Source organism: Vipera ursinii (assembly GCF_947247035.1).
Source record: "Vipera ursinii genome assembly, chromosome: 2".
In the NCBI taxonomy this organism is placed as follows: Eukaryota; Metazoa; Chordata; class Lepidosauria; order Squamata; family Viperidae; genus Vipera; species Vipera ursinii.
In genome coordinates, this window is record NC_139513.1 from 152,103,713 (window position 1) to 152,126,580 (window position 22,868).

A 22,868-nucleotide genomic window follows, 5' to 3' on the forward strand; every position below is an offset into this window, starting at 1 on the left:
TTGCTACTTTGAACATTACTGTGGAAAGTTATCCTGTGGATAGCAAAATTCAGATGTTGTCAGAGTACAGCAATCAAAGTTAATGGATACATTCTGGTGTCATTATATATGCTCTCTAGTCCATACCGGTAGTAATATCCTTATCTTCTTCTCCTAAGTATCTTGTGCATGGATATCTTTGTGGCTATTTGTTAATTATATCCTTTTTGATAAAAAAGTGCATTTTTTATGTTGTAAACAACGATTCAAGAAAAAAAATAATTAGAAAAGAATTAATGCTACGATTGCCTTCCGGTCCTGCTGCCACCTTTTTCATTTCAACTTCCTCCTTCCTTGCTTCCTTTCTTCCTTCCTTTGAGGAACTGACCACTCTATATTTCACCCAGTGTACTTTCGCAGAAAACCAACGAGAGAGAGAGAGAGAGAGAGAGAGAGAGAGAGAGAGAGAGAGAAGCCGACGTTCCGGTTGCGTCTTGGCCTCACGTGTTCGTGAGGAAGGGCATTGGGTCCTTTCTCTTTCCGTAGCCGCTTCTTCCGCCCGGGGTTGTCACGTGAGCCACCTGACAGCTGAGCGCGCGTGCGCCCGAAAGCCCAGCCGCCCCCCCACACTTCGCCTCTTTCGGCGGGCATGGCGCTGCTGTTGCTGCTGCTGTCTGGCCGGCGTGGCGGCGGCGGCGGCGGCTTGCGTTTAGGACTTCGCCGAGCTCCTGTACTCGCTGCTTCCCTTCACCGGGCTTTACGGTCACCAGAGCCTCCCCCGTGGCCGGCCCTGAGGAGGTGAGAATCTGGGAGGCACGCCGGCTTCTTGGGAGGCTCCCGCTGGAGCCTGCGAGAGAGAGAGAGAGAGAGAGAGAGAGAGAGAGAGAGAGAGAGAGAGAGAGGGAGAGAGGGAGAGGCATGGCGGCAGCCGCCGTCTGCATATTCCCTTCCTTGTAGGTCTCCGTGTCTCTTCCCGGGCTTCCACGCAACGGCCCCCTTCGTGCTGGAGGCGAAGGGAAGATGCAGGACTTCGAGTGCCGCTCCCCCTCCGCCGCAAAAGCAACCCCTCTTAAGTTCTCAGCCAGGGACGGTGTGGGTGGAAATGGTCCTGCTCCGTTTCGGTTAAATCAGGGGTCTTCAAACTTGGCCCTTTTATGACTTATGGACTTCAACTCCCAGCATTCTGTACCAGTTGGAGCCTCCGAGTGGTCTTCAAGGGCAGCCCCATGTAGAGAGCGTTGCAGTAGTCCAGACGAGAGGTCACGAGCGCGTGAGTGACTGTACGCAAGGCATCCCGGTCTAGATAGGGCCGCAACTGGCGCACCAGGCGAACCTGGGCGAAGGCCCCCCTAGTCACATTTACTATATGGTCTTCTAAAGAAAGCTGTGAATCTAGGAGGACTCCCAAGTTGCGAGCCCTATCTACGGGGGGTAATAACTCACCCCCCATAGAAAGAGATGGAATATTCTGAATATCCCGAGATGCTGGTACGCACAGCCACTCAGTCTTGTCAGGGTTGAGTCGAAGCCTGTTCCTCCCCATCCAGACCCGAACCGCCTCCAGGCAATGGGACATCACGTCGAGGGCATCACTGGGGTGGTTTGGGGTCGAAATGAAAAGTTGGGTATCATCCGCATACTGATGACACCCAACTCCAAAACCACGAATGATCTCACCCAGCGGCTTCATATAGATGTTGAACAGGAGAGGCGAGAGGACCGACCCCTGAGGAACTCCACAAGCGAGAGGCCTCGAGGTCGACCTCTGTCCCCCTGCCAACACCGACTGCGAACGTCCAGGAGATAGGAGGAGAACCACTGAAGGATCGTGCCTTCCACTTCCAATCCCCTGAGACGCCGCAGCAGGATACCATGGTCGATGGTATCGAAAGCCGCTGAGAGGTCTAATAGGACTAGTACAGAGGAATATCCCCTGTCCCGAGCCCTCCAGAGATCATTCACCAGAGCGACCAATGCCGTCTCCGTGCTGTACCCGGGCCTGAAGCCCGATTGGCACGGGTCTAGATAATCCGCTTCATCCAGAACCAGAGGGAGCTGGTGCGCCACCACGCTCTCAACAACCTTCGCAAGAAAGCGAAGGTTGGAGACCGGACGAAAGTTATTTAACACAGCTGGGTCCAAGGCAGGCTTCTTGAGGAGAGGTCTCACCACAGATAGGAGCTGTGCATGTGCAGCCTGGAGGAAAGGTGGCTTAAGGCGGCAGTCCATCGCATCCTTTGGGTGTGTGAATGGAGGAGGTCTCAGGGACTAGTTTTCTTCGGTTCCAGAGTACAGGTAGTCCTCGACTTTATGGCAGTTCCTTTTAGTGACCGCTCAAACTTACAACGGCACAGAAAACAATGTGACTCGGGACCAGTTTTTGCAGCATCCTCATGGACGTGGGATCAAAATTCAGACGCTTGGCAACTGGCTCGTACTTAGGACCGTTGCTGTGTCCCTTTTGGCGACCTGACAAGCAAAGTCAATGGGGAAGCCAGATTCACTTTATCAACCAGGTTACTAACTTATCAATTGCAGCGACTCGCTTCATGACAACGAGAAGGTCGTAAAATGGGGCAAAACTCACCTAACAAATGTCTTGCTTAACAACAGAAATCTTGGCCTTGATTGTCATTAAATCGAGGACTACCTGTACAACATACAGGATAATGGGTTTACGTTAGAGTACAGGTGTCAAACTGGATCGCGTCAGGTGTCAAACTGGATCGCGTCACGTGACGTAGCACGGATGTTTTTTTCCTTTGTGGAACTGGGATGGATGTGGCCTGTAGGTGACGCATCTAGCTCACAGGCCACCAGTTTGACATCCCCGAGTTAGAGGAAGGAAGATTCTGCTTTCTGACGATAATTGCTATTCAACAGTGGAACCAATTCTTCGAGGGCAGGTAGGCTCCCATTTGCTGGATGTGTTCAAAATAAAGGCTAGACATCTTGGGTAAATAAAACTATAGGTACTCCACTTATAATTATGTATGAGCTCCGTGAAAATGTGTTCCCACCTTTTTTCACTGTGGGAATAAAATATTAATTTTAAGCTGTACTGTTTGAAACATCAGTCAGAGATAGTTGTTCTCCATTATTCTGCTATAACTACAATAGATCAGATGGTCAGCAGTTTGGCGGGTCGATTCCGGAGTGCCACGTAACAAAGCGAGCGCCTGTTACTCGTCCCAGCTTCTGCCAACCTAGCAGTTCGAAAGCACGTAAAAATGCAAGTAGAAAAATAGGGACCACTACATTGGGAAGGTAACAGCGTTCCATGCGCCTTTGGCGTCTAGTCATGCCGGCCACATGACCACGGAGACGTCCTTAGACAAGCGCTGGCTCTTCGGCTTTGAAATGGAGATGAGCACCGGCCCCTAGAGTCAGAAACGACTAGCACGCATGTGCAGGGGAACCTTTACCTTTACCTAACTACAATATTAAAGTTGTTTCCATGTGAGCTAAACGGCATAAAAGAGATACATGACAATACAAGTGCTGAATTTGGATGTCCTTTCAGACTTCCAGTGTGCCATTTTTCTTCAAAAGCAAACTCAAACAAGCTTGCCTCTGCTTTGGTTTCCAAAATCAAATACCTGAATCAGAAATATGAAAGATGTTTGGAAAGGAGATTCCCACGTTTCTATCAGCTGTATTCAACATTTTTAAAAGGTGAGTTTTCATTTAAAAATATAGTGTATAATTTCAGTGAAAAGGCAACCCAGGAACGTATGTCTTAATTTTTGTAGTATGCAAAATGTTTTAAATGGAAGGTGCCCTGTTTCAGGTTTCAAATGAATTGCACTGATGGAAGTGTGCCAAACAGAATTGCTTTAAAACGAGACGGGCTGCAAATAAATTTAATAATAAGATAGCTCTCTTTTAAGCTTTTTGGAACAACCTCAACACTTAATTGAAATAGCTTTTTGTATGTAAAACAACCATTTCAAAATAAAAATGGAGTGTTTCTGCATACTATTCTATACGCTAAACTGAAGTTTGGGAAACAAGTGCTGATATTAATTATAATAATTGATTATATATGCAGCATTCCAGATAAATGTACCCAATTCCGGTGTAATGGAAGATTCTCGTGCTTGTTGTTCCCCTTCCCAGTTCTTTTAGATTTACAAGGAAAGTGCTAAAAATGCCTCCTTCCAATTTGAATGGAACAATTCATTGTAATGCTCAAGAGTCTTATTTGAAACTACAATTTGATCCTGACATGTTCACAGGAACATCTTTAAGCTCGGAAGTCCTAGGTAATTGTTAATTCCTAGAGGAAGAGGGAAAAAGAGAAGAACAAATAAGTGAGCTTAAGGCTTCCAACAGTTTGTTCTTTTTAATAAAGATATGTGTTTTATTAAATCTGAATTAGTCTAGCGTCTGATCTGAGGAGGAAGAGATGAATATATGAATATATATGAATATATGAGCAATATGTTGATCAACCCTGACTGCTCTTTAGAAGGCCAGATCCTGAAGTTGAAACTCAAATACTTTGGCCACCTAATGAGAAGGAAGGACTCACTGGAGAAGAGACTAATGCTGGGAAAGATTGAGGGCAATAGAAGAACGGGACGACAGAGAATGAGGTGGCTGGATGGAGTCACTGAAGCAGTAGGCGTGAGCTTAAATGGACTCCAGAAGATGGTAGAGGACAGGAAGGCCTGGAGGAACGTTGTCCATAGGGTCGCGATGGGTCGGACACGACTTCGCAACTAACAACAACAACAACAACAATGTTGACATTCTGAAGGAAACTGTATTTGTGTGTGTATGTGTGTTTATAAAATTTCTTTTAGGAAAGAAGTGGATTTTGCAGAATGACAAGGAACGAAAGAGGTCTTGAGCTGAAAGAACACACAGAAGAAGAATAGCAAGCATAGGTGTATGGCTCCTGATTTCTCAACAATTTTCTCTCATTCCTTCTAAGAAAATAGTGATATGTATAGTCATATCACTAGTGTACTATAGATATAGGATACCTTACAACAGGGCTGAATAAGCTTATACTACGAAGACTATTATCAATGCTACTATAATGCATTTCTGTGGCATGCCCTAATATTAAATCAGGAGGGAAACAGTTAGATGGCCAAGATTGTTTAGGAATTGAACAAGAAAGTCAAAATAGGCCCTGAAATCAATAAATACAAGGAACTGTATGTCTGTGGAGATTCTCCACAGGGGTCATAGGGGTCTCAAAAAATGCTTTTCAAAGGGCAACTGAACTGTTTTTTTCCTTGAAGAAAAAAGATATTTTGCTTCTTATCCAAGAAGCTTCCAACTGATGAAGTTTCTTGATGAGAAGCAAAATGTTTTCTTCTTTTCCCTCAAGGAAAAAAAACAGTCCTTCTGCCTTTTGAAAAAGCACCTTTGAGACAAGGAACTGTGACATTTTTTTTCTAGAGAGGAATGGATAGTGATATTTTCAGATTAAAATAAATATATGAAAAACACAACATGAAAGTGGAAGTGAAATCTGAAAATAACTATATATTCTGTTCAGGCTTACAGGTTTTCTTTTCAGAAGCAAAAGAAATAAGAAAAATAAAGGCGGATATGTCAAATAAAAATATCCAGTTCCATCAACTTCCATACAGGGAAATGGAGAGACTAAGACAGGTAGGTTTGCATTCCATGTTCTCTTTTTCCTATTGACTTTCTAATGCTTAAATTGCACTAGATGTTGGAGTTAACAAGTTAATTTTAGGCAGCATTTACTTCCTACACTTCCACAACACTATTCGCACACGAGGAATTATCTTTCATAGTACCTATCTAGTACACTTCTTTACTTGTATGTTCAAGGATTTTAACAAAAACGATCTACTTGAGGTAATGAGAAATATATCTGTGCTGGAAACCTGTTTGCTTTAGTTTGATATAGTGTTTTATAGATGATCCTCTTTTGAAATGATCATAAATCAGTAATTAGTATTGTTTTTCCTTTTTGAGGCTCCATTCATTCAGCAATAATTTGGAGTGTCTTGTGATTAGGGATAAAGCAAGCAGCAGATGGGGCTAGAGTTAAACCAGATATTTATTTATTTATTTATTTATTTTTATAAATATATAAAGCCTGACAGTTATTTTCTGACACATCTTACATTTTTCCAAAGCTGTTGGCTGGAGGAAAACAACTGACTGTTCTTATCAGAGGTCTGGACTGATTTTCGCACAGAATTTTGAAATTAGGGCATGGAACTCACGACATACAGCCTCAGGGCTGACCTAGATTCCTGGCATAACCATCAGGCATAAACCACGTCTTAAAACCGCAGTGACTTATGTTCACACAATGCACCCAGTGAAAATCCAGCCTACCATACAATGATCTTATGTCCTAACCACCATTCAGACTATAAGTAGTGGAGCAGAAAATTTAAATTAGGGCAACCTGGAATGTTCTGGCTATAATTTAGAATACAGATATTCCTTGGCTTAACCAGTTGTTTAATGACTTTGGATTACAATGACTTTGGAAGAAAAAATGCTTTATGGCCTGTAAAGTAGTTCCATCTGTCATAAAATGTGCAACATGCACCCACACCCATTATGTCACATTATTGCATCTGGGTGCTTGGCAATCTGTTTGCACTTATGTGTAAATGGGGGGGGGAGTTGACCTCAGCAGGGAGCTTTTTTCACTCCAGTTACTTAATCCATGATAACATCCCGGTGATGCTTAATGACCATAACTGGGAGTGCCAAGATTGTGGTCATTGAGTGAAACAGTCTTTGTGGGCATCTCGCTTAGCATCCTCATTGCTCAACAACTGAGATTGCAGTTCCGATTGCCATGGACATCCTGTATTGTGTGAATCCAAACAATTAATCGCTTTTTAATCTTGGTTAAATTAATCATGATTTATAATAATAAATAACTATATGCCATGGGCAGTAGTTGTATATAGTAGTCTCTAACAGCTTTAAATTGATTTTTATTTTATTTATTTTTATTTTAATTCCATTTATATCCCGCCCTTCTCCGAAGACTCAGGGCGGCTTACAAGCTTAGCAGTAGCCTTCATTCTACAGGGAGTGCAGAATTATTAGGCAAGTTGTATTTTTGAGGATTAATTTTATTATTGAACAACAACCATGTTCTCAATGAACCCAAAAAACTCATTAATATCAAAGCTGAATATTTTTGGAAGTAGTTTTTAGTTTGTTTTTAGTTATAGCTATTTTAGGGGGATATCTGTGTGTGCAGGTGACTATTACTGTGCATAATTATTAGGCAACTTAACAAAAAACAAATATATACCCATTTCAATTATTTATTTTTACCAGTGAAACCAATATAACATCTCAACATTCACAAATATACATTTCTGACATTCAAAAACATAACAAAAACAAATCAGTGACCAATATAGCCACCTTTCTTTGCAAGGACACTCAAAAGCCTGCCATCCATGGATTCTGTCAGTGTTTTGATCTGTTCACCATCAACATTGCGTGCAGCAGCAACCACAGCCTCCCAGACACTGTTCAGAGAGGTGTACTGTTTTCCCTCCTTGTAAATCTCACATTTGATGATGGACCACAGGTTCTCAATGGGGTTCAGATCAGGTGAACAAGGAGGCCATGTCATTAGATTTCCTTCTTTTATACCCTTTCTTGCCAGCCACGCTGTGGAGTACTTGGACGCGTGTGATGGAGCATTGTCCTGCATGAAAATCATGTTTTTCTTGAAGGATGCAGACTTCTTCCTGTACCACTGCTTGAAGAAGGTGTCTTCCAGAAACTGGCAGTAGGACTGGGAGTTGAGCTTGACTCCATCCTCAACCCGAAAAGGCCCCACAAGCTCATCTTTGATGATACCAGCCCAAACCAGTACTCCACCTCCACCTTGCTGGCGTCTGAGTCGGACTGGAGCTCTCTGCCCTTTACCAATCCAGCCACGGGCCCATCCATCTGGCCCATCAAGACTCACTCTCATTTCATCAGTCCATAAAACCTTAGAAAAATCAGTCTTGAGATATTTCTTGGCCCAGTCTTGACGTTTCAGCTTGTGTGTCTTGTTCAGTGGTGGTCGTCTTTCAGCCTTTCTTACCTTGGCCATGTCTCTGAGTATTGCACACCTTGTGCTTTTGGGCACTCCAGTGATGTTGCAGCTCTGAAATATGGCCAAACTGGTGGCAAGTGGCATCTTGGCAGCTGCACGCTTGACTTTTCTCAGTTCATGGGCAGTTATTTTGCGCCTTGGTTTCTCCACACGCTTCTTGCGACCCTGTTGACTATTTTGAATGAAACGCTTGATTGTTCGATGATCACGCTTCAGAAGCTTTGCAATTTTAAGAGTGCTGCATCCCTCTGCAAGATATCTCACTATTTTTGACTTTTCTGAGCCTGTCAAGTCCTTCTTTTGACCCATTTTGCCAAAGGAAAGGAAGTTGCCTAATAATTATGCACACCTGATACAGGGTGTTGATGTCATTAGACCACACCCCTTCTCATTACAGAGATGCACATCACCTAATATGCTTAATTGGTAGTAGGCTTTCGAGCCTATACAGCTTGGAGTAAGACAACATGCATAAAGAGGATGATGTGGTCAAAATACTCATTTGCCTAATAATTCTGCACTCCCTGTATGTATATGCCTGCTTATTAGGGCTTTCATACACCCCCCAAGCGGCATTATTACAAAGTCAGCTTAATTGCCCCCAACAATCTGGGTCCTCATTTTACCTACCTCGGAAGGATGGAAGGCTGAGTCAACCTTGAGCCTGGTGGGATGCGAACCTGCACTAATTGCAGGCAGCTGGTGTTACTTAAGGAGGCATTAGCCCACTGCTCCACCAAGGCTCTGATTAATAGATACTTTCTGAAAAGGGTTAGAAAGTGAGACTTGAGAACTTAGTGTCCTTTAAATGACTCCGCTGTGGTTTAAGCAAGAGGGCCTAATCCCTTCATCTCCCAGTGCTGGAACCTGTAGAAGGCCACTGTCTTGGCAATCTGCTTGTGAGGGGCAACTATTCAGAGCACACGTGGGTGTCTCCCATCTTCTCCTTCTCTGGAGATAGTCCAAAGAACTGGTCTACTCTTTAGTCATCAGTCATCTTCAGTTTGCCAAGCCTCCCCCAAAAGTCCAAACTCAGTACTTTCATCTTTTCTTTATCCTACTTACAGTACTTTCACATTTGAGTATGGCACCGCTAACAACTATGCAATAGAAATAAGTAATCGCTTTATTTCAGTCATCAATCAGCATACTATAACATTCAAGAATAAAATTATAGCCATCCCATTGTTTTAGTAGTCTAACTCAGGACTCCTTAAAGTGGTCATAACTGACCTCTCCCCAAGGGCTTCTGGAACTGCCAAAGGATCAATAAATAGCTGGGGATCAAAAGGAGGTCTGTAAATAACTCGGGTCAATAGGTAATCAATACATGATGAAAAGCCAATTTTTTGAAGCATGTGTAGAGTTCCATGCCATTCCTACTCCTGAAGGTTATTTGGCTAGTGGAAAGACATTGTTACTCAAGGTTGGATGGTCACCTGCCAGTGAAAGTGGGCTTGAGTTGTCTCTGTTGTTGTTATTCATAGTACTATGGTACTAAATTATTTTCTTATAATAAATGTTTGGGGATCGATGAACAATCTGAAACTTCGTCGATCAGTGAGCTGAAGAGCTTAGGGACCCCTGACCTGTATGCTAAAAGAATTGACTAAAATTTAGATCACTAGCAAAAATCATGATAGGGTGACCACTAAGCGTATGTTTTGAAAGACAAAAGTGAATATAAAAGAGATAATTTGGGTAAAATTGTAGAATTTATGAAGTTAAAGTAGCCATCACAAATTATAAAATCACTATCACTAAAATCTAGAGGTAAACTAATTTAATATCACTATTGTAACTAGCAACTATAAGAGGGTGGTATAAAATAGAAGTTTGTAAATGAATTACAATAACTTAAAAGGCTAAACAGCCAATAATGACCAAATGTAATATCTGGTTTCCTGCATTGTTGAGGGGGGTCTCTAGCAATTAATAATAATGATAACTATGCATTGTTCCTCTAGTTTCGCAGGGATCTTATTAAAGCCATTCCTGTTGGGATTCTCTCTCTTCCACCTTTCGCCAACTATTTCGTTCTTTTGCTTATGTAAGTAGAATCTTGTCTCCACCTAGATCCTTAACATTAACTGGGAAAATTAGGACTGGGATTAGAGATTTCCAAAAACAAAATTCTAGGGCTAAAATCTAGAATGGCAAGTTGAAACAAGATTCCAGAAGTCAACCATTTCCATATGGTTGTCAAGAAAATTACATGGACATGAGCTTCACACAAGTAGATATTTATTTTTATATTAAGTATGCCTGGAAATTTTGGTAGGCAACAGGAATGGATTTTTTTTCTCATCAGTGTTTACATGCAGAATTCCTGATTTATGGAATAGGGTTGTTAGCTTGTATTTTAGCAGCTACAAAAATAAATTGTAGAAGAATACATTTTAAAAATCATAAAATTGTTCAGACTTAAGTATTTTCAGTCTGGGCACATAGTGAGTTACAATCCCATGTTTTCACATATATCCTGATGCTAAGACTACAAATAATAATCATATGTTTTGCAGCATTTCTGGAGAGTAATTTGGAATACAGCCTTTTTGCCCTCTCTCCTGTCTTTTGACATAATTGCTAAATGCTTTAAAATGCTCATTTTTAAAAAAGATTGGAAGATGTTTAAGGGGGGGCGGGGGGGGGAAAGGTGTGGGCAAAACCCATATCTCAATAGGTCATTCTCCTGCCTTGTTGACCAGAGAAGGCCCTTGGCTTTCATAACTGTTTTTGAAAATGTTAGATAAAAGAAGCATGAATAGGGTGAATTTGTTCTCACTTTCACCAGCTCAATATGGCTGGATAGCAGGGCAGCTTAGCCTTGCAAAACATTGTAGGTTTTCTTTACAGAAAAGGAAACAGGACATGAAAATGATTACCTTTAGCAGGTTTAGATTAAAATATGATTAAAGGCCACTCTGTCTACTGATAAAGCCTGTGACTGCTCAGCATAGGTAAAGGTAAAGGTTCCCCCGCACAGGCGTGCTAGTCATTTCCAACTCTAGGGGCCAGTGCTCATCTCCGTTTCAAAGCCGAAGAGCCAGCGCTTGTCCGAGGACATCTCCGTGGTCATGTGGCCGGCATGACTAGATGCCAAAGGCGCACGGAACGCTGTTACCTTCCCACCGTAGCGGTCCCTATTTTTCTGCTTGCATTTTGATGTGCTTTCGAACTGCTAGGTTGGCAGAAGCTGGGACGAGTAACAGGCGCTCACTCTGTTACGCGGCACTCGGGATTCGACCCGCCAAACTGTCGACCTTCTGATCGACAAGCTCAGCGTCCTAACCCACTGAGCCACCGCAATATATTCCATATTCCATAGAATATGGAATATATTGCCTACAACTGGTGTATTTATTAAACCTTCTTCATGAGTGCAGGATGGTTTACAAACAATATTAAAAGAAATACATTGGAAAACAAAGAGTAGTAAAACTGCAAAGCAGAACAAGACACAAATTAGAATCACATTTGCTATCAATGGAATTATCAAGGTAAGTCTGGCCTGGCGCCTAAGTTATGACATCTGGGAAGAGAATTCCAAAGGCTGGAATTTTCCAAGTAAACTTCCTCCAAGACTGAGGAAGCAGATCTCAGAAGGTTATTTGTATTGCCAGATCGGATCCTATATGATAGAAGAAGCCTTATTGGATATGTTGACAATATAAGTTATCATGTTCTTTTTCTTAAGTAGTTTTTCAGCAGTCCTATGAAGATAACTTAAAAATGGGCAAGCCAAACCTGGTTAAATTTCCAAAAGTAGGGTTCCACAGGATTTCGAGTTGTCAGGGCCATGGTTACGGTTGCAAGACTGCTGGGTTTTTTTTAAATCCCCTCAGTGGAAATTATCAAGTAAAAGCTTACACTATGGGTGGAAGCTGTAAAATCCATTTCTTGATACAATATTTGGGTTTCCTTGGCCTAAATTGGATTGTATAATGTATAATGCACGTACTAAATTTGTATTTGTTGGTTGTCTTGGTTTAGAAGTAAATCACTTCTTCCAAACAATTTCTCCTTCCCAAGGTATTTATTCCCAAGACAGCTCTTAATACGCCACTTCTGGACTCCTAAACAACAAGCTGAGTTTCTGAACACTTACCACACTATGAGGAGGGAGGCATATACTGAAGTGATTGATGGTCTAACACATCTATCTCACTTCCTAGATGATCCTCAGCTTCGCCAACGGATGCTCTATCTCTGCAAAAAGGTACCTCTTTCTCCAAAAACCTCCATTAATCAAGAAGCAATCCTGGATATTTTAAAGTGTTATTCTTAAAAAAAAGACTTTTGCTTTTTTGTGTGTTTAATTCTTTTTCTTGCCACAGCATAGTTCACATATATTAAGCCCGTTTGCCTAATTATGTTTTACTAAATTGCTACTCTATTTTATAGTGCAATCCAGGTAGTCCTCAACTTACGACAATTGAGGCCAACATTTCCATTGCTGAGTGAGGCTGTTAAGTGAGTTTTGCCTCATTCTGCTATCGTTTTGCCACAGTTGCCAAGTGAATCCTGTCATTAAGAGAATCTGTTTTCCCCCATTGACATTGCTTGTTGGAAGCTGGCTGGGAAAGTTACAAACGGTGATCACACGACCCTGGGATAATGCACACGTCATAAGTGCATACCAGTTGCCAAGTGCCTGGATTTTGATCACGAGACTGTGGGGATTCTGAAATGGTTGTGTGAAAAATCACTTGCTTCAGTGCCGTTGTAACGTAAAGCAGTCACTAAACAATTGTGATTGAGGACTGCCTGTACATTCTTGCAATACTTGGGTTCAGAGATTGTGCTAAACTAGGAACAAGTAGGCCATATCTTGTACAACATGTGAACAAAACTGGATAATCACTTCCCTGCATCTTTTCTAAAGCATAAGGAAACACTCCTAGTCAAGGAGAGAAGCAACCTAGAACTAAGGAGAAACTTCCTGACACTTAGAACAATTAACCAGTGGAACAACCTGCCTCCAGAAGTGGTGAATGCTCCAACACTGGAGGTTTTTAAAAAGAGACTGGACAGCCATTTGTCTGAAATGGTATAGGGTTTCCTGCCTGAGCAGGGGGTTGGACTAGATGACCTCCAAGGTCGCTTCCAACTAGTACTACTACTACTACTTGTTATTATTATTATTATTAAATTGCTCTTACACAAGATACATTTTTCCATTAATATGCATGCAGGTGAGTCTGTGGCCAAGTGGATAGACAATCCTATATACTTCATCTCATGTAGGCAAAAGCGTAAGACTGTTTCTGTTATTTAGTGGTTTAACACTGTTGAAAAGACACTGTGCAGATGCACTCATAATGGTTTATAAAATAATGTCAGCATACATTATACTGGAAAGAAACAGATAAACATATTCTGGTAGCATCTAGTCTTACATGCTGCAATTGTAAGGAGGTGCCAACCAAGGTGGGTTGGGAGGACTTTAATATTCACATTTTCTGATGCGATGAGGCAGAATTTGGTTAAATGGTAAAGAAGAGTCTGGTGGGAAGAGATGTGAACACTTGTGGTAGTTGTGCACAGGATGAGATCCTATTTTATACTTGGGAAAATTACTTTTCTGTTTCTTAATCTCCAAGGTTCAGGAAGGATTTCATCCAGATGTAACAGAACTTAAAGCTGTGAGGACTTTATTTGTGGGGCATCCCTTTGGTATCCAACAGCTCACGGTTCAGCATGTGGTAGGTGCCTTTTAAGGAATGAAATTAAGCTTTAAGAGCCTTGGTGACACAGTGGTTAAAATGCAGTATTGCAGGCTAACTCATTGCTCACTGTCGGGAGTTCGATCCTGACCGGCTCAAGGTTGACTCAGCCTTCCATTTTCCAAGGTCAGTAAAATGAGGATACATATTGTTGGGGCCAGTATGCTGACTCTGTAAACCTCTTAGGGCTGTAAAGCACTATGAAGCGATATATAAGTGCTATTGCTATTTAATCAAAGAAAACATCCAACTTGGAAACCGCTTTTAAATCTTGTGTTTGAGACAGAAAAAAAATGAAACGTTGACTTTGGGATTTGCTAACTAGATAAGTTTCTTGTTAAAGTAATGGCTAGTAGAGGCTGTAATGTTTTTATTCTACTGCCCTGGAAAGACTTGGAAGTTATTGCTTTTTTTTTTTGCTTCTTTCCCTTTACCCCACTTTTCTCTCTCTCTTCCTCCCCTTCCCTATTTTCCTACCATCTTTCACTTGTATATTTTTATAAGTTTAATAAAAATTATAATTTTAAAAAAGGAATGAAACTGTTAACCGCTTGAAAGCCTAATTGTCCCTTTATGATGAATTTGTTAACTACCATTTGCTTTTTCTGCTCACATGTTTTAGCGGAAAGGCTTGAAAAAACAGAAAATTAAATCTCTTCCCACTTAAAAATCTTAAAACTCCACTTTCAGTAATGGCTTGGATTTAAGTCAGGATGTGATTGCATCTGCCACCGTTGTTCATCCTTCCTGCCTTGTCCACAGGCTAAATTTTTTTTTCCAGAAATGGAGACTCGATGATAAAACATTTTGATCTGAAAGCCTTGGTGCGCTTGAATGCTATCTTTGCCTTGTTTTCCTCAGAAAGTTCTGAGTCGTGTTTTGCTCCTGACGCCTCGCTTGCCATCTTTCTTCCTGAGAAATCGCTTGAGGAGCCATCTCTCTGAGCTGCATTATCTGGACCAAGCAATGGTGAAACTTGGAGTAAGCCAGCTGACTGAAGAAGAAGCGCAAGCGGTAAGATGATTGGGCTTTGCGGTTAACTGGGGACTAATTACTTTTCATCTGCTGCCTTAATCCTGATAAGCACTGGGCACTTGACAAATGAGTAATAGTCAAAGTTACCAGTCTCAAAACCGATATAGACTTTCTATGACCTACAATGTGGTGGGTTATTCAACAAACCACGTATAAATTATTTATTTATTTTTATTTTATTTATTTTATTACATTTCTATACCACCCTTTCCTGAAGGACTCAGGGCGGTTTACAGGGTAATTAAAAAACCGAAATACAAAAGTTAAAACAGATTTAAAAAGAAAAAATTGTATGTGCCCCTGTCAAATAAAACCCCAGTTAAAATAAAATTGATCCTCAGCCTGGGCCAGAGAGCTCGAAGAGCCAGGTCTTCAGGCCCCGGCGGAATGAACGGAGGTCGGGGGCAGTCCTCAGCTCTACTGGCAGCTGGTTCCAAAGGGCAGGCGCCCCCACTGAGAAGGCTCTATCCCTGGGTGTTACCCGCCGGCAATCTCTTACCGGTGGGACCCTGAGAAGACCCTCCCTGTGGGAGCGCACTGGACGAAGGGAACTTGATGCCGGCAGCAGGTGTTCCCTCAGATATCCCGTACCCAAGCCATTTAGGGCTTTATAGGTCATCACCAGCACCTTGAATCTCACCCGAAGGGCAACTGGAAGCCAATGCAGCTCGTGGAGTAGAGGTGTTACATGGGAGTATCGGGAAACCCTCATCACAACTCGCGCGGCCGCATTCTGCACCAGCTGAAGCCTCTGAGTGGTCTTCAAGGGCAGCCCCATGTAGAGAGCGTTGCAGTAATCTAAACGGGAGGTCACGAGTGCATGAGTGACTGTGCGTAGGGCATCTCGGTCCAGATAGGGTCGCAACTGGCGCACCAGGCGAACCTGGGCAAAAGCCCCCCTGGTCACGGCTCCTATATGGTCTTCAAAACTGAGTCGTGAATCCAGGAGGACGCCCAAGTTGCGAGCCCTATCAACAGGGGGTAACACCTCACCCCCCATCGTTAAAGATGGAATAGTCTGGTTGACCCGAGATGCCGATATGCACGGCCACTCAGTCTTGGCGGGATTGAGATGAAGCCTGTTTCTCCCCATCCAGACCTGGACCGCCTCCAGGCACCGGGACATCACGGCGAGGGCATCGCTGGGTTGGTTCGGGGTGGAAAGAAAAAGTTGGGTATCATCAGCGTACTGATGATACCCCACCCCGAAACCACGAATGATCTCACCCAGTGGCTTCATATAGATGTTGAACAGGAGGGGCGAGAGAACCGACCCCTGAGGAACTCCACAAATGAGAGGCCTCGGTGCGGATCTCTGCCCTCCCGTCAACACTGACTGCGAACGGCCCAGGAGATAGGAGGAGAACCACCGTAAAACGGTGCCTCCCACTCCCAACCCCCTGAGACGCCGCAGTAGGATACCATGGTCGATGGTATCAAAAGCCGCTGAGAGATCTAATAGGACCAGGACAGAGGAACAACCCCTGTCCCAAGCTCGCCAGAGATCATTCACCAGCGCGACCAATGCCGTCTCTGTGCTGTATCCGGGCCTGAAACCCGATTGGTACGGGTCCAGATAATCAGTTTCCTCCAGGAACAGAGGGAGTTGATGCGCCACCACACTCTCAACAACCTTCGCCAAAAAGCGAAGGTTGGAGACTGGACGGTAGTTATTTAAAACAGCCGGGTCCAGAGCAGGCTTCTTGAGGAGGGGTCTCACTACCGCCTCCTTCAAGGCGGCAGGAAAGACACCCTCCTTCAAGGAAGCAGTTATTACTGCGTGGAACCAGCCTCGTGTCCCCTCCCGAGCCACATAAGCTAGCCAGGAGGGGCATGGATCGAACAAACAGGTGGTGGTGCTCAGCCTCCCAATGATCCTGTCCACATCATCAGGGGAAACAGGATCGAACTCAGTCCAGATAACATGCTCAAGACCGTCCGATTCCTCCACATCAGACTCTGCCCAGAGTCCAGACCAGTCCGGATCTGAGGGATTTTGTCCGCCAGATGATGACTAAACTCCTCGGCTCATCCCCACAAGGGATCCTCCCTCACCTCCTGATTAAGGAGGGACCGAGTTACCCTAAACAGGGTGGCTGGGCGATTATCTGCGGACGCGATAAGGGCAGCAAAGTAGTTAGACTTCGCTGTCCTTATCGCCGCAAGATAAGACCTTATAAAGGTTCTTAGCTGCAATCGGTCAGATTCGGACCGGCTGGACCTCCAACCGCTCTCTAGACCCCGTCTCCGACGCTTCATCTCCCGGAGCTCCGCAGAGAACCATGGAGCCCAACGGGATCTGCGCCGGGTCAGAGGTCGCAAGGGTACAACACAGTCAAGTGCCCCGGCGGCCGCCCTTTCCCAGGCATCCACCAGGACATCGACTGGGCTGTGGGTAAGGGTGATGGGTATAGACCCAAGCGCCCTCTGGAACCGTTCCGGGTCCATTAGGCGCCTGGGGCGGAACCACCTGGTCGGTTCCACAGCCCAGCGGCGGGGGGTGGCATAACGGAAGGCCAGCCGCAGGAGGTAATGATCTGACCATGACAGGGGGGCAATGGTTGGTGAACCCCCTCCCAGATCATCCAGCCACTGTCCAGATAGGAACACCAGGTCGAGAGTATGATCCCCCACATGAGTCGGGCCCTCGATAACTTGGGTCAGGCCCATGGCCGTCATGGAGGCCATGAACTCCCGAGCTAACTCAGACGACCCTCCCAGTGAAGGCAGGTTGAAGTCACCCAGAACTATAAGCCTGGGGAACTCCACCGCCAACCCTGAGAGAGTGTCGAGCAGCTCGGGCAGGGCTGTTGCCACACAGCTGGGCGCCAGGTATGTGAGCAACAAGCCCAACTGAGCCCGAGGACCACATCTCAAGAGGAGGGATTCACTCCCGGCCATCTGGACTATGGTGGCCTCCCGCGGACATAAAGTCTCCCGGACAACCACCGCCACCCCTGCCCTGAGCCCGTGGCTCGTGTAGCACCCGGAAACCTGGAGGGCATAACTCGGTCAGAGGCACCCCTCCCTCCGAGCCCAACCAAGTCTCCGTAATGCATGCCAGATCCACAATTAGTTTAGCATATTGTGGGCACTATCTTACCTTGCTTTTAGTTGTACAGGAATGCTGGGGGAATGGAGGGGTATGTCTCCCTATCCATCTTCGCAGCTGAGAGAGGGTACAGTAATTCTGTAAGGCTAGGCATATAGACAACACTTAGCGGGATTAGCTCCTTTTCCCAATGGCCCTAAATGTACTGAGTATTAGCCTGTCAAAAATATCAGTAAAATTCCAAAGGCCAAGCTCCATTTGGGGCTGTATGCAAATTGAGGGCTATATGCCTCTGATCTAGAACATTATATGTCAAAGCAGGGCATCGACTAATGGAACACCAAGACGGCCGTTTCTTGGATTCGGTGATTCTTTGTGAAATGAAAGCATCTTGCTGCATTCCAAGGGGTCCCTCTGATTTTTGCAGGCATGCTATACCCGTGGCTTGAATTCCGTTCATCTTGATCCAGATGATTGTAGGGTCTGGTTGAACCAGTGGCTATCACTCTCCTGTTCACTAAGAGGTAAGATTGGCTGAACTATTGGAAGGACGATTAGTATTACAACTATTCTGGAAAATTTCTCCCATCAAGAATGCACACACACACCCCTCCCGGCCTAACTAGGTGTCTGTGGAAATAAAACCTGAAAAAGGAGCTAACCATAGATCAGTCAAGAATATTAAAGTAGAATCTCTTAATAATTAAAAATATTATTGCTGAGTTATTGTGTCACAAACTGTACTGATCATAAGCCATACCATAGTGACATAGTCCTCGATGATATTTGAGATTGGAATTTCCATCACTAAGTGATATCATAAAGCAATGTCATGGGACCAAATTGCTTAGCAAAGGCAATCCTGGCAACCTTGTTGCCATTGTTAAGCAAGGACCTCCCCACAACTTCTCGCTGGTTTCCAGCAACCAAAGTCAGTGGGGAAGCCGGCTGAAAGTTGCAAGTCCCACGTAGCTCACAAACAGGCCAGCGGGCAGCTAAGCGGCAGCTGGGGAAGGTTGTGTGAGTGACAAAAGTGGCTGCTGCCACGTGGAGTGTACACGGGTAGCCAGCACAGTGCCAACCTAGTGCATCTGGCTGCTGCTGAATGGAGGAGACTTACCCCAGCAACTTGCAATCTTTCCTTCCTTCATTGACTTTGCTTGTGGAAAGCCACAGGGAAGGTTGCAAAGGATCGTGTGCCCATGGGATGCTGCAACTATAATTAATGCAAGACGGTTGCCGAGCGCCCAGTTTACAGCAACATAGCACAGAGGTGCTGGGGCAGCCAAAATGCTGACTGGTCGTAAGCGGACTCATTTCAGTGCTGTTGTAACTGAAGGGTTGCCGAATTAGTGGTTTTTAATCAAGGATTACCTATAGAAAAAACTTGGGATTTGGAGTCAGATAAATAGTATTGTATACCACACAGCAGAAGAGAATTTCTTTGGGATATTAGCTTGGTATTACTGGGATGAAAAACCTTAATTTTCTGAAGTTCCAATCAAGGAAATTCTCTGCAGTGGTAAATGGCAGACATTAAACAAGCAACTCTGAAAGAAGTTGGGAAATTGCGGTGGAAAATGGGGTTTCTCCTAACAGTCCACAAATATATAAGTAATGCAGGTAGTCCTCGACTTACAATCACAATGGAGCCCAAAATTTCTGTTGCTGAGCAAGAAAGTTGAGTTGTGCCCTGTTTTATGACCTTTTTTGCCATAGTTGTTAAGCAAATCACTGTAATTAAGTGAGTCATGCGGCCATTAAATGAATCTGGCTTCCCCTATTGACTTTGCTTGTCAGAAGCCAGCTGGGAAGATTGCAAATGGTGAGGACATGCAACTGTCAAGCACAGTTGTCAAGTGCTTGAATTTTGATCATCGGACTTGGGATGCTGCAACTCATGTGAAAACTGGTCATAAATCACTTTTTCAGTGCTGTTTTAATTTCAAATCGTAACTGAATGGTTGTAAGCTTGAGGACTATTTGTATCTGTATATATTATCAGTGGAGGTCTTGGAATGCTTTATCTCATCTAGTCTCCATTTAACTGTTTCAGTTTTGTGTGCATAGTATTTAAGATGGATCATTATAACATTTAACTCGGCTAGGTGACATCCTGAACTATTGAATGCTCTTCTGTTTTAGTTTAATAAATGACACTAAATGAAAATCTCAGTTTCCATTTTTAATAAAATCTAAGGCTTCTGACCAGATGAAAGTCTTCAAAGATCAAAATCCCAAGGGAAGAACCCAGTTAAGGAGAACTTAGCTTAGTTTGGTGTCTTTTTATGCCCTCCTTTCTCATTAATATGTTGTCTGATCTCCATTTTTCTTCATGTCTTATTTAATCTTATAATAGGGATTTTTTTTAAAAAAGGAAACTCATTATATGTTCAATTGGCAGTATGACATGTGATACTTCGTGTGGCAATATAAACTCAAAAAAGAGAAGAATTCCAGTCATTTACAATCTTAAAAGTTGTTAAAGGAGAGGAGTATACAAAACAAAAAATAAAGGTTGGCTGAAAAATACACAACTAATACTTCTGTAGGCTTGGTTATGCAGAGGATAAAAACTTGTCACATTTTATTTCTTGAAATACACAGTCCACATTCTTGTTCAGGGAGGTATAAAGTGGTTAACCTTTTTAAAAAAATAGATGTAAATAATTTAAATGTGAAAGGCATCTAACTGAAATAGTTCAAAGCAGTAAACCAGTACCATGAAGAAAAAACTCAAAACTGTAGCTGGCCCCACAAAAGTTTTAACTAATTCATATATACTACTTTGGGGCAACATGGGCCATTTCTCTATGTAATGAGTATCAAATTGTGGTGGGAATTTGTCATGTCAGAAGTTGTGATGCTGCTACAAATAAAAGTTAATAGAAACAAATGGACTGATGCATTGCAAGGAGGCGGTTGGCAGAGAGAAGATTGTTGTAAATAGAAAAATGCATAGACTAATAGCAGGAAAGATGAGTGAGTGTTCTGGCAGTAAAAATAGCGAAGTTCTTAACTGTAGAAACATAGCAAAATTAAAATTGTGTTTAACCTTCTGACCCAAAATAATTTATGTTTAAAATGAACGGGCTTTCTCAGATTTATTGAGGATGCAGTAAATGAGGCAGGTAAGTCTTGTTCTTCCTAATTTTCCAGAAGGGGTCATTCTAAACGGAGGCTGTCTCCTTCCTATTTCTATGTCAGAACAGCTGTTTGCAATCAAAGTTAACGGTGTTAAAATGTTTATGAATATAATCCAGTGCAATAGAAGGCTATTATTTTTTTCAGATTCTGAGACTTCGCTCTTGGCACATGCGATGGTTTTACTTTCTACCAACTTCACTCCTTCCTCTAAGAGCTAACCGGAAACAACCCCTTCTGGATTGTTGAATATGCTGTATAGTGACTTTTGGCTGAACCAGAAAGGGGAATACAGTTTTCTTTTCATTGACTTAAAAAAAAAGAAAAGAAAAAAGGGTGTGTGTGGAGGCAAGAATCCAGCAGAAGAAACTCCAGTGAATTTGTTAGTGTAGAAGTGACACTAGAAGAAACACTGAAAAGTGAATAAAATTCTCCCACTCATTTTGAGAGAAGACACTTGCTAAGCTAGCACAACAAAATACCTCTGCAGTATATTTCACTAACTTTGCATTTAAGCCTGGTTCGGTTATGACCTCACAGGCCCCTTTCTTGGATTCTCTAGACTCTAGACGTATCAGGCAGAACCGGTTGTTCAGACTTGTCAGTCCAAAGTCTTGCTAATGCTTGAGGCAAACTCTTCTGCTGGAGAGAGACATCTACTCGTTCAAATGGCTACAATGAAGTTTGTTTCACATTAGCCAGGAAGTGGTACAAATATATAAAAAAGAATGAACAGTTGCAGAATACACATGGGTACAATGCAGGGTATTAGCTAAATGTACACTGTTACCACTTTCTATGATTTCAGTCTTGCCAGCTAAAGGGGAGGAGATCCACGTCTTAATGTTTGTTTCTTCCATCCCTTTTGTCTTAAAATGTTCCAGGGACTGTATTTCTCTCCAGTTGCAATTGTTTAGAGGGAATAGGATGGAAATGTTAAAAGAGGCCAGTATTGAAGCCTTTCTCCATCTGGCTGTATTACCCACACCCACAGACACATACATATCCTTTTTCTCCTTTTTGATGCTGGTTTTGTGGGACTTAGTGGTAAAGGCCCAAGGCAGCAAAAGACTGGGAGGGCACAGCTGAGATAGCACCGCTCACCCCTAACAAAAGGGAAGACTCAATCTTCTGTGGTCTCTCTCAGGAGCCGTAAGATTGCAGGGATTATTATTTTTTAATTATGAAGCGTAGCAGACTTGAAAAATCCTTTTGGGGTGGGTGGGGTGGGAAGGAGAGGATAAAAAAAAGACTGCATGTTGTATACCAGAAGCTGGTATTCTGGATGGAATGTGTAAGCTGAGGAAGTCTATTTGAGCTAATCATAAAATGTGTGAGAATGTATTTGTACATGTATTTTACTTGAAAGATAAATGTTTACCATTAAAGATGGCAAGATGGCTAACATTAAAAAAATAATCTAATTGTGGAGTCTTGAAGTCATTCTATTAACATATCACTATTATGACTTCCCTTGAGCACCCGAGCTTGAGTAATAAATTACTGGAGCCACTAAAGCTATTCATGTTTTCCCCTATAAAGTAATCAATGACCACTAAGATCATGACCCAAGTCTTTGTTGTGTACACCTTACTCCAAGTAATATGATCAGTCTTTTTGAAATAAAATCTATGCAAGAGAATAAACCCCTCAGTGCGTGAAAAGTGTTTTCCATAAGGTTTCACTATGAGAGAAATCGATAGATTTGTCAGAAAGCAAAATTAAGTCAAACTGCAAAAGCTACCTTAGAGGGTGACATCTACAATGATCCAATGCAGGAGCTCCCCATTATGATGAAACATTGCGCATACTTTGATATTGTTTAGTTCCTTTAGACAGGAAATGATTTGTT

General features: G+C 43.0%; 2 protein-coding genes across 3 annotated transcripts in view; one reads left to right on the forward strand and one right to left on the reverse strand.

The window, feature by feature from the left end:
• Positions 1-604: 604 nt before the first annotated feature.
• Positions 605-22,440, forward strand: LETMD1 (LETM1 domain containing 1). Of its 2 annotated transcripts, XM_083352472.1 has the most exons (9): positions 605-777; positions 3,503-3,654; positions 5,495-5,610; positions 10,027-10,109; positions 12,092-12,278; positions 13,663-13,764; positions 14,647-14,799; positions 18,300-18,396; positions 21,164-22,440. In XM_083352472.1, the coding sequence occupies exons 1-9, from the start codon at positions 629-631 to the stop codon at positions 21,235-21,237; spliced, it is 1,113 nt and encodes a 370-aa protein (XP_083208598.1). In that variant the 5' UTR covers positions 605-628; the 3' UTR covers positions 21,238-22,440. The 2 variants fall into 2 exon arrangements, with proteins under 2 accessions (XP_083208598.1, XP_083208599.1); XM_083352473.1 differs by lacking the exon at positions 18,300-18,396.
• Positions 13,329-22,868, reverse strand: part of CSRNP2 (cysteine and serine rich nuclear protein 2) — a 53,059-nt gene continuing 43,519 nt past the window's right edge. The window contains exon 6 of the transcript XR_014491182.1: positions 13,329-13,772. The gene's annotated coding sequence lies outside the window, so the exon portion shown is untranslated. The remainder of the gene's footprint in view (positions 13,773-22,868) is intronic.

What these genes read in the sequence shown, in the direction of transcription:
- LETMD1 (XM_083352472.1), top strand. Translation starts at nt 629, where the DNA reads ATGGCGCTGCTGTTGCTGCTGCTGTCTGGCCGGCGTGGCGGCGGCGGC. An exon ending in CCGTGGCCGGCCCTGAGGAG is followed by an intron (nt 778 to 3,502) that starts GTGAGAATCTGG and finishes ATGTCCTTTCAG; the next exon opens with ACTTCCAGTGTGCCATTTTT. An exon ending in ACTCTCCTGTTCACTAAGAG is followed by an intron (nt 18,397 to 21,163) that starts GTAAGATTGGCT and finishes TATTTTTTTCAG; the next exon opens with ATTCTGAGACTTCGCTCTTG.